The following is a 14,545-nucleotide window of genomic DNA, read 5'->3' on the forward strand; positions in this document are numbered from 1 at the left end:
TGAGAGGCCCCATCTCCAGGTTGGGATCGTTGCTTGGGCTCTGGGGAGCACTAATTAACAAACGTGTGGTTAGGGTGAACCCGCAGGCACGCTGCCTCAAACGGAGAGGCACAGAGTGCAGAGTACTTTTTCAAGGTGGAGCCAGGGGAAGGACCCAGAGCAGGGAAAGCTCAGAAACAGGACTGCACCCAAACAGCCCGGCAGCCCAGGCCATCTCTGCCATGTTCACAATGACGGCTTTGCCTGCGAGGGCCTGTAGGTAGTGGTCATCACTCCCCCTGTCCAATGAGGAGTGAGGAGGGGGCTGCTTCCCAGGCGGGTTAGGAGGGGACTGGCCCAGCCCCATCCCCTCAGCGGAGAAGGCAGAACAGACAGAAAGACACAGCAGACACGCCCACGGATATAACTTAGTTTATGGGTCAAGCCAATGCAATGCAAAGTTGTTTCTGTTCCTTTTTTTTTTTTTTTTTTAACCAAAATAAATAAATCAGATCTGTCCCTGTGAAGGTCAGAGTGATAAATGAGGGGCAGCTGGCCCCTCACCCCCAGCCCCTCCTCTCCCTCTTCTGACCTGCTTTGGCACAGCCAAGAAAATGATGCATCAGAGTCTCCATTGGGTTAAAAGGAGAAAGAAAGAGTGGTTGGGGTGAGGAGGGAGGCCAAGGGAGGACGTGGGTGGAGGTGGAGGGTTAACAGGACCAAGATACAGCAGCCAGTGCCCCGGCGGTGGCGACCTGAGCGGGGCTTCCTGGCTACACACAGACTCTGTGGGCTCCAGGTGCTGCCTGGGCCCAGGCGGGGTGGGTGGGGCATGCTTGGGCCCCAAACACAGCCTGGAACCCTCGAAGGAACAGCAGATAATGGACACTGCAGAGCCCGAAGCTGCCCTTTCCGTGCCAGGTCAGGCCAAGGCTCTCTCCTGCCAGCTGCCCCAGGTCATCCTCAGTTCACGCCACAGCTGGGGCCCACCCTAGAAACCTCTGCCAGCCATGGCTAGATCTGACTCCAGGCTCCTCTACAGATTCTAAGGCTCAGGCTCAAGATGAAGCTATCCTAGTCTCAAATACAGGAGCCTGTGCCTTGCTGGGTGACAGGGGTTGCCAGCACACTAGGAAGCCACACAAGGCTCAGTCCCTACCCTAGTGGGTGAGACTGGTGGGGAGGGTTGTGGCCAGAGCCGACCCCTCCCCAAGGACATCCCTCGGGGGCTACCTTTCCTCCTCCCGCTCCCCCCGGCCTCCTGGAAAACTGCTCAGAAGTCAGCAGAGCCTGGGCAGCGTGTGGCCTGTGGGGCAGCCAAGCACTGGAGGGGGACGACAGCCTAACTCCTACGAGAGCAGAGGGAGGGGTGGTGGCACAGCGAGGAGGGCAGTGGTGTGGGCAGCGCTGAGGCACTATTCTTTAGTTGAGAAGCAAGGGGCAGTCATGGGTGTGGAGAGGGCAGTGGCCCAAGCAACCCTAGGCAGCATCTACGAGAAGTTCTTGAAGATGTCCAGGTCGAAGGCCGTGTCCAGGAGGCGCTGCAGCTCTGTCAGGTGGGTCTTCTTGTTGCCGGTGGCTGGAGCAGCCGCTGGGTCCCGGCCGGCATACCTGAGAGATGGAGGGAGGGGGCAGTGAGGGCAGGGGCCACTGAGTTGGCCCAGCCCATCCCTCTGCTGCATGTGCCTGGCTAACTGCCTACTGGCCTGAGGGGAGGGTCCCACAGCCTTCCTGGCAGGGACTGAGGCCTTACCAGACGGGCTTGGCACGGCTGATGGTGGTCCGAAGTCTTGGCTTCACGTAGTCATAGTAGCCTTGGTTCTTGTGCTCCTCCTGGCACCAGGCCAGCTCAGCACTGGGGTACTTCTGCACCTCCTTCAGCAGGAGGTCAAAGGGAAATGGCGACAGCTAGGAGACAGCAGGGGTCAGATCAAAAAGAGGAAACTCAGAGGGCAGGCAAGATCCAGCAAAGGGAAACTGGTGTTCCGAGCAGGGAAGGTCAGGAACCTGAGGGCCACACCCCAGGCAAGGCTGTTCTGTGAAGGCACCAGAGCCCTGACCCCTGCTGGGGGGACACCCTGATGGCACCACCTGCCCTCACCTGCTCAATCCTTGTGATGGCCACCTGCCCCACCATGTCGCGTGCTTTGCGCTCCCGGGTGAGGTCATAATACACTTTGCCGGTGCAGAAGAGAAGCCTTTTGACATTCTCTGGGTTCTGAGCTGCAGGGCCATCTTCTGGGATCACCCGCTGGAAGTGGGTTCCTACAAGAGAGTTCCTATGGCTAGGCTGGTTCTCTCAGGGATGTGGCTGAGAGCTCTCCTGGGCCCATCTCACTTCTGCTGTGTGTGAGCAGAGGGCTTCTGGAGCCAGGGCTGTGCCAGGGACTGCTGCCAGGACACGCAGCTTTCAAGGGTTAGAGATGCCTCCCCTTCACCAGCCTCTGATGCCCTGTATTTGCTCAGACCAGGCGCACTTTGAAAAGCATGTTATGTGTAACAAATACACAGCAGACATGGCCAGCTCTGGGTATCAAGTAACACCAGGCTAGCCTTCAAAACAGCTTGGCTCAGACTTCGGGGACAAGAGTATATTAAAACATCCTGGCTGGGTGCGGTGGCTCACGCCTGCAATCCTAGCACTTTGGGAAGCCGAGGCGGGCGGATTGCCTGAGTTCACGAGTTCGAGACCAGCCTGGGCAACATGGTGAAACCCCGTCTCTACTAAAAAAATACAAAAAATTAGCCAGGTGTGGTGGGGTGCGCCTGTGGTCACAGCTACTTGGGAGGCTGAGGTGGAAGAATTGGTTGGGCCCAGGAGGCAGAGGCTGCAGTGAGCCGAGATCATGCACTACAGCCTGGGCAACAGAGCAAGACTCCATCTCCACAAAAAAAAAAAAAAAAAAAAATTCCCAGCCGAGCGCATGGCTCATGCCTGTAAATCCCAGCACTTTGGGAGGCTGAAGGCAGGCGGATCACCTGAGGTCAGGAGTTTGAGACCAGACTGACCAACATGGTGTCTTTACTAGAAATACAAAATTAGCCAGGCATGGTGGCGCATGCCTGTAATCCCAGCTACTCGGGGGGCTGAGGCAGGAGAATTCCTTGAACCCGGGAGGCGGAGGTGGTGAGCCAAGAATGAGCCATTACACTCCAGCCTGGGCAACAAGAGTGAAATTCCATCTCAAAAAAAAATATATATATATAAAAATTATATTTAAAAAAACCCATGTTTACTCCGTTTCTGCTGCTCAGAATTTTACAAATATAAAAACTTTCAACGCAATCAGAGAAAATATTCAGATAGAGAACAGTGGGTTGGCCAGCACTTTGGGAGGCTGAGGCAGGAGGATCCCTTGAGCTCAGGAGTTCGAGACCAGCCTGAGCAACATGGTGATACTCCGTCTCTACAAAAGTACAAAAATTAGCCAGGCACGGTGGTGCACACCTTGTGTTCCCAGCTACTTGGGAGGCTTTGGTGGGAGAATCACTCTAGTCTGGGAGGCAGAGGTTACAGTGAACCATGATGACCACGCCTCTGCACTCCAACCTGGGTGACAGGGTAAGAATCTATCTCAAAAAAATATAGAAAAGTGGGTTGAATGGTACAAACATACAGTTAGATAGAAGGAATTAAGTTCAATGTTTGATAAAGGAGTAAGTTTAACAAACATGTATCATACTCGGGTGATGGACACCCTAATACCCTGACTTAAGCACTACGCATCATATACACGTAACCAAAACCAGTTGTGTTTCTATACACTAACAATGAACAGTAAGAAAAGGAAATTAGGCCAACAATTCCATTTATGATACAAAAAGAATAAAAGTCTGGGCACAGTGGCTCACACATGTAATCCCAGTACTCTGGGAGGCCGAAGTAGGAGGATCACTTGAGCCCAGGAAATGAGGCTGCAGTGAGCTATGATTGCATCAGCCTGGACGACAGAGTGAGACTCTGTCTCAAAAAAAAACACAAACAAAAAATAAAAAACAAAACAAAAAAATTAGCTCAAAGTGGTTAAAGATCTAACCATAAGAGCAAAAACTATAAAACTCAGAAGAAAACATAGGGCAAAAGTTTCACAACACTGAATTTGGTAATGATTTCTTAGATATGACACCAAAGTCACAGGCAACTGAAGAAAAAACAGACAAATCTGACTTCATGAAAATTAAAAACTTTTGTACATCAAAAGATACTAACAACAGGCCAGGTGCGGTGGCTCACGCCTGTAATCCCAGCACTTTCGGAGGCCGTGGTGGGCAGATCACCTGAGGTCAGGAGTTCAAGACCAGCCTGGCCAACATGGTGGAACCCTGTCTATACTAAAAATACAAAAATTAGCTAGGCATGGTGGCGTGTGCCTGTAATCCCAGCTACTTGGGAGGCTGAGGCAGGAGAATCACTTGAACCCGGGAGGCAGAGGTTGCAGTGAGCTGAGATTGTACCAATGCACTCCAGCCTGGGTAACAGAGTAAGACTCCATCTCGGAAAAAAAAAACCAAAAAAAAAACCCAAAACCAAAACCAAGGATACTAACAACAGAATAAAAGAACAACCCATAGAACGGGAGAAAATATTTGCAAATTATATTTCTGATAAGGAATTAATATCTAGAATATACAGAGAACTCTTAAGACTCAAAAACAAGCAACCAGATTCAAAAATGGGCAAATAATTTGAATAGGCTGGGTGCCGTGGCTCATGTCTGTAATCTCAATACTTTGAGGCCAAAGTAGGATTCCTTGAGCCCAGGAGTTCAAGACTAGCCTGGGCAACATAGTGAGATCCTGTCTCTTAAAAAAAATTAAATTAAAAAAAAAAAGGATTTTAATAGACAGTTCTCCAAGGAAGATACACAAGTGGCCAATAAGCATATGAAAAGATGCTCAACATCACTTAATCATTACAGAAATATAAATCAAAGCCACAATGAAATATCATCTCACACCCATTAAGATGGCTACTATGAAAAAACCAGAAAATAGTAGGTGCTGATGAGGATGTAGAGATGGGATCCTCATATACTGTTGGTGGGATGTAAAATGCAGCCACTGTGGAAAGTTTGGCAGTTCCTCAAAAAACTAAAAATAGAATTACCATATGGTCCAGCAATTCCACTTCTGAGTACATATTCAAAAGAATTGAAAGCAGGACTCAAAGAAATCTTTGTACACCAATGTTCATAGCAGCTCCTCTAATCACAATAGCTGAAACATGGAAGCAACCCAAGTGTCCATCGACAGATGAATGGATGAGCAAAATGTGGCATACACATATAATGGAGTATTATTCGATCTTTTTTTTGAGACGGAGTTTTGCTCTTGTTGCCCAGGCTGGAGTGCAATGGCGCGATCTCGGCTCACCACAACCTCTGCCTCCCGTGTTCAAGTGATTCTCCTGCCTCAGCCTCCCGAGTAGCTGGGATTACAGGCATGCGCCACCACTCCTGGCTATTTATTTATTTACTTTTTTGAGACGGAGTCTCTCTCTGTCACCCAGGCTGGAATGCAGTGGCGCAATCTTGGCTCACTGCAACCTCTGCCTCCCAGGTTCAAGCAATTCTCCTGCCTCAGCATCCTGAGTAGCTGGGATTACGGGTGCACGCCACCATGCCCAGCTAATTTTTGTATTTTTCGCAGAGACAGGGTTTCATCATATTGGTCAAGCTGGTCTCAAATTCGTGACCTCAAGTGATCGACCTGCCTCAGCCTCCCAAAGTGCTGAGATTACAAGCGTGAGCCACTGGGCCCGGCCTATTCAGTCTTTTTTTGTTTTGTTTTGAGATGGAGTCCTACTCTGTTGCCCAGGCTGTAGTGCAGTGGTGCAATCTCGGCTCACTGCAACCTCCACCTCCCGGGTTCAAGCAATTCTCCTGCCTTAGCCTCCAGAGTAGCGAGCGGGGCGTGAACCACCACACCCTGCTAATTTTTGTATTTTTAATAGAGACGGGGTTTCACCCTGTTGGCCAGGCTGGTCTCAAACTTGTGACCTCAAGTGATCCAACTGCCTCGAACTCCCGAAGTGCTGGGATTATAGGCATGAGCCACCACACCTGGCTATTCAGTCTTAAAAAAAAAAGAAATTCTGACACATGCTACACAACATGGATGGACCTCGCAGACATTATGCTAAATGAAACAAGCCAGTCCCAAGGGACAAAGACTATATGATTTCACTTATGAGTTCCTTAGAGTAGTCAAATTTATAGAGGCAGTAACACACTGAACTGGATACTTAAAAATGGTCAAAATGGTAAATTTTATGTTGTGTATTTTACCATAATAAAAAAAGACTGGGGGCTGGGCATGGTGGCTCACACTTGTAATCCCAGCACTTTGAGAGGCCAAGATGGGTGGATCATGAGGTCAGGAGATTGAGACCATCCTGGCTAACACGGTGAAACCTCGTCTCTACTAAAAATACAAAAACAAAATTAGCCGGGCGTGGTGGTGGGCGCCTGTAGTCCCAGCTACTTGGGAGGCTGAGGTGGGAGAGTGGCGTGAACCCGGGAGGCAGAGCTTGCAGTGAGTCGAGATTGTGCCACCACACTCCAGCCTGAGCGACAGAGCGAGACTCCGTCTGAAAAATAAATAAATAAATAAAAATAAAAAATAAAAAAAGATTGGGAAAAAAAAAACCCCAAAAAACAAGGGGCTCGCCTTGATTGAAGACTAAAGGGGCTTTGGTGACTGGTGGGATGCAGGCTTCCTGGCCTGGTGACCCCTGGTGGGTGGTAAAGGCTGTGTCAGCATCCTGCACTCCACTGTCCCTATAGAAATCTCAATGTTATGGGTCTCTCTTCACACAAGTGCAGCTGGCATGTGACTTGGCAGGACCTGCCGTCCAGTGTTTTTTTCTCTGTCCTGAAGGGCTTGCTTTCGGGCTGGGCCTCCGAGCCAGTGGTGAGCTGCCACTCACTTGCTGAAGGAGGCCGCAGGCAGCAGCACTAACCCTCAATCTTGGACATACTTAATTGCCTCTAGTGGAGTCCTTGGGGGCATTTGCAGGTGAGAGGCAACAGCTCCTGGGCTGCATGTTAAGACATGTCATTTGACCAACCTGAATGTAAGCTGTGACCTTCCTCATCTGGTATCATGGGTCTTTTTTTTTTTTTTTTTTTTTTTTTGTGCCGGAGTTTTGCTCTTATTGCCCAGGCTGCAGTGCAATGAATGGCATGATTGCAGCTCACTGCAACGTCCACCTCCTGGGTTCAAGCAATTCTCCTGCCTCAGCCTCCTGAGTAGGTGGGATTACAGACATGTGGCACTACGCCCGGCTAATTTTGTATTTTTAGTGGAGATGGCGTTTCTCCATGTTGGTCATGCTAGTCTCGAACTCCCAACCTCAGGTGATCTGCCCTCGAACTCCTGACCTCAGATGATCTGCCTGCCTTGGCCTCCCGAAGTGCTAGGATTACAGGCGTGAGCCACTGTGCCCAGCCATGTATCACGGGTCTTTACAACCAAAAATCCGGCAAGAGCCAGTGAGAATCACAAATGTCAGCCCCACGAGCTGTAAAAGAGCAGCAGCAAAGAAGCCCCAAACATAGCTTCCCCCAAGGAAATGCCCATCTCCCTCACACCCACCTGGAAGCATCTCATCAAAGCTGGATCTGGCCTCGGGGTGGCGCAACAGGGATTTGGGGGTGAAGATAATTAACTGAAATACAGAACAATAGGCTCGTGAAGGATCAGATTCTGAAGATTCCAGAAAGAAGGTCAAAAGCAAGGCTACCCAAGCCTTGACCTTCAGGCCATGAAACACACCTGCCCTCCCACTCAACAGGAGCCTCAGGTCAGAAGAGGCAGAGAAGGAGGGAAAAGGAAAGATGAACAATTTCCCTGCTGTTCACCTCCCCTAGCTGGGTATCCACTCCTGGCAGGGCCCATCCCAGCCTGCTCGGACTCCCAATACTCCCCTCCCTGCTTCTCTGTACCTAGGAAAGAGCTCTGACCCTCTCCTTGGCAGTCACAGAGCAAATGCACCCAAAGCCCATGTAAGGCTGTGACATGGCCCAGCACCAAGAAGCACCAGAGCTGTCCTGCCCTGTGGGCCCTTGGACTGCTGGGGACACTCCGAGCTGCAAGCCTCCGCCCCATACTCCCACCCCTGTAGCATCCCAGGGCAGCAGGGCACTCCCTCGCTGTCCCCCACACTCCTTCCTTTTTTTTTTTTTGAGATGGAGTCTCGCTCTGTTGCCCAGGCTGGAGTGCAGTGGTGCGATCTCGGCTCACTGCCAGCTCCGCCTCCCGGGTTCACGCCATTCTCCTGCCTCAGCCTCCTGAGTAGCTGGGACTGCAAGTGCCCGCTGTCATGCCCGGCTACATTTTTTGTATTTTTTTTAGTAGAGACGGGGTTTCACTGTGCTAGCCAGGATGGTCTCGATCTCCTGACCTCATGATCCACCTGCCTTGGCCTCACAAAGTGCTGGGATTACAGGCATGAGCCACCTCGCTCGGCCTCCTTCCTTCTTATGAATCACTTCTCCAATGTATCCCTCCACTCAACTTCTACTCACCCTTCAACACCCAGCTCAGGAGCCGCTCCCAGGGGACCCTGCACTCCCTTGGCCTCTGCCAGGGCTCACCTCTCTTCCAGAGCTCAGCACACCCCCTATGACCACCTGTTCAAACACCCGTCCTCCCCACCGGGCTGGGGCCTGCAGCCTATGTGATTGCTCCGCATGTGATGCTCAGCAGTATGCAGGGGCCCAGTCGGGGAAGAGGACACACAGAACACGTAGTTCCCTCATGGCAGCAGTGAGGAGGAGGGGCCAGGCTCCCTGACACCATGTCCTGTTCACACTACCCCTGCAGGTGCCCACCTAGCTAACCCCAAGCAAGAGGCTCTCTGAGGAGCCCTTCCCTGCACCAACAGGGCAGGGCCAGGCCTCGTTTGAGCAAGGGAGGCCCTGCCACTCACCGGCTTCCGGAAGGGCAGCAGGATCTGGCGTCGTAGCACGTGGAAGAAGTTGCCAGGAGTGGAGCAGTTGACAACAACCCAATTGCAGTCATACAGCTGATTGATGTCGAAGTTGGCTTCTTTAAGGTCCTGCAGCAAGGAAGGAAATGGCCAGAGGCCAGGATGCAGCACTGAGTCTTCTGGGGCATCTGGGGGCCCTCAGGTGATCTAGTTTGGATATTTGTCCCTGCCCAAATCTCATGTTGAATTGTAATCTCCCACTGCTGGAGGTGGGGCCTGGTGGGAGGTGTTAGGATTAGAGCTTGGGCCATCCCCTTGGTGATGAGTGAGCTCTCACTCTGAGTTCACACGAGATCTGGTTGTTGAAAGTGTGTGGCACCTCTCCCCCACTCTTGTACTCCTGCTCTGGCCATGTGACATGCCTGCTCTCCCACTTCATCTTCTGTCATGATTGTAAGCTTCCTGAGGCCTCCCCAAAAGCTGAACAGATGCCAGCATCATGCTTCCTGTACAGCCTACAGAACTGTGAGCCAATTAAACTTTTATTTATAAATTACCCAGTCTCAGGTTTTTCTTTATAGCAATACAAGAATGGCCTAACACACTGACTCACCAGGAGACACAAGCTGACACTAACAAGTGAGTCCAGCAAGCTCCTTCGGCCAGCCTCATACCCTGGAGGAGAGCCTCAGTCCCACTCAATCCGTACTATTTCTCTGAAAGCTATTGCCCAGCATGAAACAGATACCACTTTAAGAGACACAAGTTCTACCTAAAACCAATTTTCCTTAGACACTGACTCCTAATCATTTTCTTTGAGTTTTTTTTTTTTTTTGAGATGGAGTCTCCCTCTGTCGCCTAGGCTGGAGTGCAGTGGCACAATCTTGGCTCATTGCAACCTCCACCTCCCGGGTTCAAGCGATTCTCTGCCTCAGCCTCCTGAGTAGTTGGGACTACAGGTGCCCACCACCACGCCTGAATAATTTTTGTATTTTTAGTAGAGATGGGGTTTCACTATATTGGCCAGGGTGGTCTGGAACTCCTGGCCTCGTGATCCACCTGTCTGGGCCTCCCAAAGTGTTGAGCTTACAGGTGTGAGCCACTGTGCCTGGCCAGTTCTTTTTTTGTGAGACGGAGCTGCCCAGGCTGGAGTGCAGCGGCACGATCTTGGCTCACTGCAACTTCTGCTTCCTGGGTTCAAGCAATTCTCCTGCCTCAGCCTCAGAGTAGCTGGGATTACAGGTGGGCGCCACCATGCCCAGCTAATTTTTGTACTTTTAGTAAAGACAGGGTTTCACCATATTGGCCAGGCTGGTATCAAACTCCTGACCTCATGATCCGCCTGCCTGGGCCTCCCAAAGTGCTGGGATTTCAGGCTTGAGCCACCACACCCGGCACAGTTCTTTTTTTTTTTTAAGACAGGGTATTGCTCTGTCACCCAGGTTGGAGTGCAGTGGCACGATCTTGGCTCATTGCAGCCTTGACCTCCCAAGCTCAAGCAATCCTCCCACCTCAGCCTCCCAAGTAGCTGGGACTGCAGGCGTGCACCATCACGCCCAGCTAATTTTTAAAATTTTTGTAGAGACGGGGTCTCACCATGTTGCCCAGGCTGGTTCTTTGAGTTCTTAAAGTTTCACTGGAATCACCCCAAAGTTCTCTCCTCCTCAGTGCTTCCAGACCTGAATCAGGGTCTGGAAGCATCCCGCAGGAGCCCTTGCTGAGGAGCTCACATGGTGTTTCTGTGCTTGCAGCAACAGCAGGAAGCCAATAGAGGCAATCCCTGCACCTTCCTCTGTGCTCTGAGGAAGTCTCTCATCCCAGGGCGCCCAGAGGCATGGGGACACATCTGTCCACTCACGTGAGCTCCCCAGGATGGAGAAAGGGACAGAGGCACGGTCTGCCACTTCAGGATGACCAGACAGATTGTTCTTCCCCAGGTTTCCCACCAGACACCCCGAGAATGGCTGGGCTGACAGGGCCTGTATTACTCACTGGCAGGACATCTGGGTCATCATTGCACATCTGCAAGAACCGCTCTGGGCGGGCGGAGGAATGTTCTGGACCCTGGAACCAGACATGCAAGTTACAGTTTAGGAGCTCTTGTGTACTGACATTTGCCGCATCTGCTGTTCCTCCTCCTTAACCAACTAGCTCATTTCTGGTTATCTTTTTTCTTGATGGCAGGGTTCAGTTCCTTCCCCTTCCCACCAACAAAGCACTTGGCTCATCATTTCCACACTTGGACGCCTATGCATCTAGGGAGTCTGCACCAGCAGGGACAGGAAACGCTAGCCACATCCAGATGGGCTACTCTGGCTTTCTGAAGTGACATCCCATCTGAGATGGACGGGAAGCACCAGCAGAGCCCTTAGTAGGCTGGTGTGAGCCGCTGGCTCTCGTGCCAGTCTTTGGGGTCAGGGTCCTACACAGGCCCTTCCCAAGTCCTAGGTCTGGCAGGGAAGGGCCAGAGGCTCACCATGCCCTCCATGCCATGGGGCAGCAGCAACACGATGCCATTCTGCCGCACCCACTTGGCTTGTCCCGGGCAGATGAACTGGTCGATGATACACTGGGCCGTGTTGTGGAAGTCACCAAATTGGGCTTCCCAGAGGACCAGGGCATTAGGACTGGCCATGGCGAAGCCCAGCTCAAAGCCTACAAGCGAACAAAGGAAGGAGAAAACCATGTCCAGGACACCAGCCAGTAGGCCCAGCGGGGGTGGGTGGGTGAGAGGCCCTGGTGGCGTGGCTCCAGGCACTCACCCAGCACGCCGTACTCAGACAGTGAGCTGTTGCACACAGTATAGGGGGCCTGATTGGGCCAGAGATGGTTCATGGGGATGCAGGTTCTCTTGTCCACATTCTGGTCGTGGAGCACATGGTGGCGGTGGCTGAGGCAGGACAACAGAGGTAATAATTAGGAGCTCTGACTTGACAAGCAAATATGCTGGGGACCCACACGAAGCAACAGCAGATGCCATGCTCTGTGACCTGGACTTCTGGCCAGGCAGCTGCAGGGTCGGCCCCACCCAGGTCTTAACAGAAGCACCCACAGCAAATGAGGGACAGAGGTTTTCAGCCTGAGAGCAATGGGACTCAGTAACCGTCTTCTGGAAAAGAAACACCAGAACCCCTCCCTTTCCATCTTCTACTCTTTGGAGGGCAAACGAAACTGCCCAGAACGTTACCTGAATGTGCCCCGCTCCACGTCCTGGCCGCTCAGCCGGATGTGGATGCCCTCCTTCAGGAGCGAGCCAAACGCCATGTACTCCGCTAGAGCCCAGTCCACAGTCCGGTTCTTCACCATTTCCCCACGAGTCTTCAAGATCCGGCTCAACCCTGCAGAGACACAGCTCTCACCAGCTGCTGCAGGCCCTGCCTGCACATGCCTGCCTTGCTTCTCAGCGTGCCCATGGCAAGAGCGGAGCCTTCTTTACTCATAGTTTCTGGTTTTCTGACTTGCTGGAAAAGCTGTGACCTCAGTCTCTCCTTTACCACTGAGGAAGTGTAGGATCGTGCTAAGGGCAGGGAGTGGGAGAGGTGGCTCCATCCAACCACCCCAGAGGCCTTGAGCAGGGCAGGAAGGGAGTCTCTGTAGGACACCTGATGGGGGCCAAGGTCACAGTCCTAGACAGTTGTCACCCCTGGCCTGGGCCCCAACATTTCCACAGGTCAGCACAGAGTATGTTACCTCCATGAATAGTAAAGTTTTCCACAGGCACAGAACTAGCCACATTCCCGATGTGTGTCAGAATATCCTCCGTCAGACCCGTGGAGGGGCAGGACATGCTCCTGGGCTGCCCGTCCAGGGTGAAGAAGCCTAGGAGAGGAAGAACAACTGAGGCATGACATCTGCTCTACTTTTCCAGGGACCACACCATGGCAGACACGTGATTTTGGGGAGAAGCAGGGTGAGAGACGATGTAGCTCACACTGTGTTCCCCAGAAAACATTAATGCAGGGGTCTGGGTCCAGGGTCTGCAGGGGGCTTTGCTGAAATGGTGCACACAACTGTGCACTGTGAGTACAAAGTGCAAAGCATGAATTTTTTCTGGGAAGAGGATGCCTCGTTACATCAGATCCTCAAAGGAGCTTATTTGTGGCACTGTTTCTTCACTCACCAGGCCAGGGAGAGTCCAGCCAGTGCTTAATGTGCAAGATCTTCTCATCTTTAGATCTGGCAAAAGCTTCCTCACAGATCTTATCATACTTGGAAATTTCCTCCTGGAGGGTTGGGCACAACACAGTGTGACTGGCACAGGGCATGACTACTGCACACGCCCACCTGTACCCCCACACTTTCTGATGGCCACCACGCAAGCCCAACCATACCCCCGGCACAACTCCCATGCACGCCCACCCATACTCTCACACTTCGTGGACGTGAAACATCTCAGCCTCTGGGCCTGCTCCTTCTCAACAGGCATAACACCTTTCTAAGATTTTATTCTTTTCACTCCCAAAAGTTTCTTCCTCACATTTGCTGGGTAGAGATTCTGCTCGGAGTTTGAACCCCTAACCCTTCACCACTTTTTTTTTTTTTTTTTTGAGACGGAGTCTTGCTCTGTCACCAGGCTGGAGTGCAATGGCGTGATCTTGCCTCACTGCAACTTCCGCCTCCCGGGTTCAAGCGAATTCTCCTGCCTCAGCCACCCGAGTAGCTGGGACTACAAGTGTGTGCCACCACGCCCAGCAAATTTTTGTATTTTTAGTAAAGACGGGGTTTCCCCATGTTGGCCAGGATGGTCTCGATCTCTTGACCTCATGATCCACCTGCCTCAGTCTCCCAAAGTGCTGCAATTACAGGTGTGAGCCACCATGCCCAGCCCACCACATTTTTTCTTAAGAACTGGTCCAGGCCAGGCGCAGTGGCTCATGCCTATAATCCCAGTACTTTGGGAGGCCAAGACAGGCAGATCACTTGAGGTCAGGAGTTCGAGACCAGCCTGGCCAACATGGGGAAACCCTGTTTCTACTAAAAATACAAAAATTAGCTAGGCGTGGTGGCTCACACCTGTAATCCCAGGTACTTGGGACGCTGAGACATGAAAACTGCTTGAACTAAGGAGGTGGAGGTTGCAGTGAGCTGAGATCACGCCACGGCACTCCAGCCTGGGTGACAGAGCTAGACTCCGTCTCAAAAAAAAAAAAAAAACTGGTTCAGTTCTCATGGTTCCCAGCACAAAGCTCTGTCTCCAGCATAGGCTGCAGGCTATCAGGTTGTTCTGATCTGGGATCTGTCCTGTTCCCATGCTCAGATATAGCTCCTGACACCCACTCTCTCTCTCTCTAGGGCAGCTGCTTGCCTTCCCACTCACAACCAACCAGCACTTACTATCCAGATTACAACAGGCCCCTTACCAAGCTGGATCCACCACCTACCTCTCAACCATGCACAATTTGTGAAATCTGAGAAAACCTACTGGGCCGCTACTACCTCAACCTGAAAACATCCCCTTCCCTTCCCCAAAACACTGTTTAAGGCCCACTTCCTTTACAAAGCATCTCAGTGGCCCAGATTCTCCAAAAAGTTATGCATTGAAATGCTGTAGTTGTAAATATTTCACATCCTCTCACGTGTATCCTCATAAATGGCAAAAGTGAGAACTGGCTCTGTGGCCCACCTTTTCTAGTC

At 51.7% G+C, this 14,545-nt stretch overlaps 1 protein-coding gene across 6 annotated transcripts in view; it reads right to left on the bottom strand.

The window, feature by feature from the left end:
• Nucleotides 1-395: 395 nt before the first annotated feature.
• Nucleotides 396-14,545, bottom strand: part of OGDH (oxoglutarate dehydrogenase) — a 481,583-nt gene continuing 467,433 nt past the window's right edge. For all 6 annotated transcript variants that reach the window (XM_063667354.1, XM_054494721.2, XM_054494718.2 and 3 more), the window contains 11 exons: nucleotides 13,032-13,134; nucleotides 12,602-12,730; nucleotides 12,099-12,249; nucleotides 11,674-11,801; nucleotides 11,388-11,566; nucleotides 10,904-10,975; nucleotides 8,912-9,040; nucleotides 7,576-7,648; nucleotides 2,081-2,244; nucleotides 1,733-1,887; nucleotides 396-1,590 (listed from right to left, as the gene is read on the bottom strand). In XM_063667354.1, the coding sequence (XP_063523424.1) occupies nucleotides 1,470-1,590; nucleotides 1,733-1,887; nucleotides 2,081-2,244; nucleotides 7,576-7,648; nucleotides 8,912-9,040; nucleotides 10,904-10,975; nucleotides 11,388-11,566; nucleotides 11,674-11,801; nucleotides 12,099-12,249; nucleotides 12,602-12,730; nucleotides 13,032-13,134 (1,404 nt within the window). In that variant the 3' untranslated portion in view covers nucleotides 396-1,469. The remainder of the gene's footprint in view (nucleotides 1,591-1,732; nucleotides 1,888-2,080; nucleotides 2,245-7,575; nucleotides 7,649-8,911; nucleotides 9,041-10,903; nucleotides 10,976-11,387; nucleotides 11,567-11,673; nucleotides 11,802-12,098; nucleotides 12,250-12,601; nucleotides 12,731-13,031; nucleotides 13,135-14,545) is intronic.

This window comes from Pongo pygmaeus, chromosome 6 (assembly GCF_028885625.2).
Source record: "Pongo pygmaeus isolate AG05252 chromosome 6, NHGRI_mPonPyg2-v2.0_pri, whole genome shotgun sequence".
Lineage (NCBI taxonomy): Eukaryota > Metazoa > Chordata > Mammalia > Primates > Hominidae > Pongo > Pongo pygmaeus.